Source organism: Crocodylus porosus, unplaced genomic scaffold, assembly GCF_001723895.1.
Source record: "Crocodylus porosus isolate Cpor-Errol unplaced genomic scaffold, CroPor_comp1, whole genome shotgun sequence".
Classification (NCBI taxonomy): domain Eukaryota; kingdom Metazoa; phylum Chordata; order Crocodylia; family Crocodylidae; genus Crocodylus; species Crocodylus porosus.
In genome coordinates, this window is record NW_017728918.1 from 55,376,482 (window position 1) to 55,381,311 (window position 4,830).

The 4,830-nt window shown below is 37.7% G+C and overlaps 1 protein-coding gene across 2 annotated transcripts in view; it reads left to right on the plus strand.

The window, feature by feature from the left end:
- The window catches only part of COL19A1 (collagen type XIX alpha 1 chain), a 391,132-nt gene that overhangs the window by 364,572 nt on the left and 21,730 nt on the right, over positions 1–4,830 (plus strand). For both annotated transcript variants that reach the window (XM_019537606.1, XM_019537607.1), the window contains exon 47: positions 783–849. In XM_019537606.1, coding sequence (XP_019393151.1) covers positions 783–849 — 67 coding nt within the window. The remainder of the gene's footprint in view (positions 1–782; positions 850–4,830) is intronic.

Here is a 4,830-nt window from a genome sequence, read left to right on the forward strand (position 1 = left end):
TCACATGGCTCCCTGGGGGGCTGGGCCAAGTAGGGGGCTGCTGAGGGGGTGTCTGGGGGGCTTCGGGGGAGCGGGGGCACAGCGGGCTTCACCCGCGCGTCTCTCACCGCTCCGGAGCCTAACTGTATGAAAGTCATTAGTCTCTAACACAATGAGAGGGGTTTATGGTGCTAGATGCTATGCTATAGAACATAACAAGAAATAGCTTTCACAAATGACACAGAAAGCATGAGAGAGAAATGGAAGCCTTATTCAACAGCTCAACATCAAAAGCTGAGATGTTGAATAAGGCTGTCACAAACTGATAGGGACAAACTTGTTCTAAACATGTATAAACTTAGAGATATTGTTTGGCAGAGCTCTGTTTTATATGGATATTTTAGCTCCCTTCAGAATTGTTTTGTAGTTTTCTTTTGTTTTGTTCTCTTGTCACAATCCTGTTCTCTTATTGTCAGCCACTCTCAGCCTTTGTTGGAAAGAGCAGCATATAAATCAAATAAATACATAAGTATACATAAAGTACTCTGATTTGACTTTATAGCTAAAATATTTCTTCTTATGTCTCATTATATTAGCAATATGATCTGTACTTGCAATAAAATAGCCTTTACCATTAATTGAGCACATCAGTTTCTTTTCAGTATTTCAGTGAAAGCTTTGTATAATTGTTTTATATATTCAGTGTCAGTAACAGTATCTGTTTGCTAGCATCGTAGATGTACTCTTGGACTGCTTTCCCTGCTTAATTTTAGATAAATTATGTTTCTTTGTTTCTCTACCAGGCTAATGCAGTTTCATTTGAAGAAATAAAAAAATATATCAAACAAGAGGTTCTTAGAGTTTTTGAAGGTAAGGTAATAAAATGCACAAGTAAATGTAAATATTATGTGTTGTTCTGAATGTTAACTTCTCTATAACCTTTGCATATCCTTTCTATCCACTCAGGCAAGAAATCCCATTGTGCTTAATTGACTAACTTGTTATATAGTTAAAGCTAATATAAGTCAAAGTCTATCTAATATAATCCTATTATAACAAATAATTGTTATTATCAGTTCAGAAATCTGTTAATCAGAATATTTTCTCATGTATTACAAACTATTAAAAACAAAGGTTTGTTCCAAATGATAACCCTAAGAGTAAAAATTAAAAGAATGTTAAATAATATATGAATGCTGATAAATAATAAACTCAGTATATAAAAGCCCTGATACTGAAAATATAAAGTTCCTATTGTCCTTAGACACCAACTGGACAGCTTTTAGGACTATGTGTTTTTGTTTCTAACAAGTTCAGAGCTTTCTCAAGTACTGTATTTTTATTTGAGAGAAAACATATACACAGAAATCGACATGGAAATCACAGTTTCTGTGTAAATTATATTAGCTACCCTTCTAGCTTTAAATCAAAAGTAGCTTCAAAATTAGGGCAGCATTTATTAAATGTAATTATTTTCCCGTGTGTTGAATGGTTAAATGATGACTGTTAAAGGAAGGTGGTTAGTAGTCATGAGTGGTTTCAAAATGAAGATATATGGTGTTCACAATGTTATACTTAAATTATTCTTCCATGCAGTAGTTGGCAAATTGTGTTCTGTGTTCCCAAATTCTTGCATTCTGATATTTTCTCTTTTCCCAATTTCTTTGCACTTGTACTTTTCCCCCTTATTATCTGAGAGTTATATAATTCCATTTACATTATAACAGGAGGTTTCTTTTTTTTCTAATTATATGTTTTTTACTTTTTTATAAAGACTGTTAAGGAAAAACTCCATGGCCGCATCCAAACCAGCAGGGCTGTGCAGTTTGTGGCATTACCAACCGGATGCATGGAATGTTAAACTATGCCCAGCACTGGGGCAAAATTTGCTACCCAGATTTCCCAGTAGCAAATAAAAACACCAGGAAAAAAGAAGCATGGCAACACTACAATAGTGTGCACTGGAACAAACCTAGACCAGGTCCTCCATTGAGATGCCTTGGCTGCTGGCTAAAACATCTCTGTGCTCCATTTGTGTCCTGGCTGCTCCAGCATGTCAGGAGCCAGGAGGAGCTGGACAACAGCAGTTTGCCCACAGCAGGACAATGTGTCCTGCAACAAAGCATGGGCATGCACTGCAGCACAAATTTGTGCCACTACTATTTGTGCTTCTGCAATTGCATCTCCCTGCTCATCTGGATGTGGTCCATTGATTCCACATTTATTATAAACCTTTGTTTAGGTAGCTAGTAATTGTTGCTTTATGAAGGATAGGTTAATCAATTTGGTTAAAAATAAAACTATTCTGTACCCCAATAATTAACCCAACATGCAATCAGTTGCAAAACTGGAATTGGTTTGACGTTCACAGTATTTTGAATTTTCCAACTTCCTCATTGCTGGTTTCTAACCAGACTAGAAGCATCACAATAGCATGAGTGAGCTTTGTATTTCAAGCTTACTGACAAAGGTTGGAAGGAACATAGGTGCTGAAGAACCATGTCAGATATGTTAGTATGGAATAGTTTTAGGATGACTCTGAGAAGAAGGCTTGGCCAAACGTGCATTCAGTTTTTTTCCATGTTGCTATTCACTATCATAGCTGAGTACCACTCAGGGAGCACCCTCTTGTCACTGCTGAAAGATAGAGCCAGTAGGTATATAAACAGCACTGTTAAGGATACTTCCAGTCTGGGAGGCTGTGCTTGCAGAACATCCTGGCTTGTCCAAGTCTGGTGCTGCCTGACATAGTAATTGAGAAGGCTAAACAGATCCACAGTGAAGTGCTTTAGAACATAACAGAGTCAAAGGGAGAAACACTGCTATAAAGTATTTATTTTTAAAATAACCTTAGGAATAAAACAAGTGATCTAGTAGAATACAGGAGAAATGCTATATAGACCCCCTTTACATGTTACATGTAATACACAATTAACTGGTTAATTGCACAATTATCTTAAGACCAGGTACATGTGCAAATTGTCTACCACATGATACAAAGCTCCAACAAGCTATAAAGTTAGACCTTGAAAATGTGTACAAATTGTATAGCTGTTTGCATTGAGCTATAATTTGCAAGTGTAACAAGGTCTCACCTGCATCTGGGAGCCCTGTCGGCCTCTGGGCAAACAAAGGAGGGAATATGGAGCCAGAAGGGATACGCTATTCTACCATGTGGCCTGTCTACTTTGCAGAAATTATTCCCCCTTCTGTTCTCCTTTTTATATATTAATATTTTCCTCAGCATGCACCTCTGCTAGTCATTGCCTCTTATGATTCCTATGTTGTGTTCTGTACTTAATTTAAATGGTACTCCTCAGCCTTGTTCTTTTTTTCTCTCTGTCAAAAGCCAGGCACTTATGCAGCAGTTTCTAAATGACAGAAAACACTATAAAAATCTCTCTCATATGTGCTCAGTTCTTCAGAGTTGTTCAGAGTATGCTGCTTGAGTAGGGGCACTGAATTATTTTTTTTCCACAAGATTTTTAATGAAAGTTATTTAGCGTTTAAGACATTTACTGTATTCTAAAGACTTTGTTTAACAGTTAAATTACCTAAAAAATGGCTGCTTTCAGAATTCAGCCTGTGCTTCCCACACATAAGTAGGAAAATTACAATACAACTGAATACAGTGAAACGTATTAAAACAACCACCATGAGGATACCCAGCTGTTTTGGACATAACAAATAAATACAAGAAAAGGCGGCTTTCAGTTATGTGGGATATTCAGTTATTTCACTTATGCAGGCCTATAATACAAAGATTTTCCCATGTGACTCTGCTGATTTGGAATAAGAAAAAAATCATCCCCTCTAACTGACAGCTATGCCAGCAATTGTACAATGATCTGACCATTGTGAAGGGAGATACCAGAAAAGCTATGCCTAGCCCATGTGGAGATGCAGCAAAAGAATCACTTTGCAGGTTAAACTTATGTCAGTCTTTCCCTAAATATCTCTCACAGATCACTGATGGTCTGCAAGTCTGTATTAAATTGTTTTAGATGCTCTACCACTCCCCACTCCCCCCACTGCCTTTTTCAATAGGTTTGATGCAAGCGTGGATGATGGTTTGAGAGACAAGGTTTTTTGAGTCAATCCAATATCTTTTATTAAACCAACTCAAAGAGTTGGAAAAATTCTTCTTTGCAAGCTTTCAGGTATAGATACCCTTTGTCAGGCTGAGGAAGTGTCTGCAGTTGGTTTGTGCTCTCCCTGGATGGAATAGTAAAGCAGCCAGAGGCCAGTATATATGCGAGGAAGCCAGTCAGTACAAATGTAAATTGAGGTAATCAGTGGGTGAGAGACAGGTGGGGGGTGGGGGCAGGGAAGGGGAATAAATGTAACTGGTAAAAAGTAAATTAAGGTTACCTGGGGAGTCAGATAATTGACAAGTTATAATGTGTCATACATCCAATGTCTATATTTAGTCCATGATTTTTTTGTATCCAGTAGATTGATGAAGTTAAGTTTGTAGGCTTGTGTGTGAAAAGTGATTTGTAAATTTCCTTTGAGGATTAGAAATGAGAGATTGGAGAGAAAATGGTTTTCTTATGAGAAATGTGGCCCCACAGATAATTTGATATTCCTCTCTTTGATAGATTTTCAGTGTGTGTTCATTCTGGTACACAGTTGTTGTGTGGTTTCTCCTACATATTTTCCATGAGGGCATTTGGTGCACTGGATGACATATATTACATTTCTGGAGGTGCCAGTGTATGATCCAGGAATATTAATGGTTCTGTTGTGGGGGGCGTTATTGTGGGGGTGGTGATGTGTTCGCAGGTTTTACATTACTTGGCATGGCATGACCATTCGGTGTGTTTTGGTCTGTAGCAAGTTTGCTTCTGT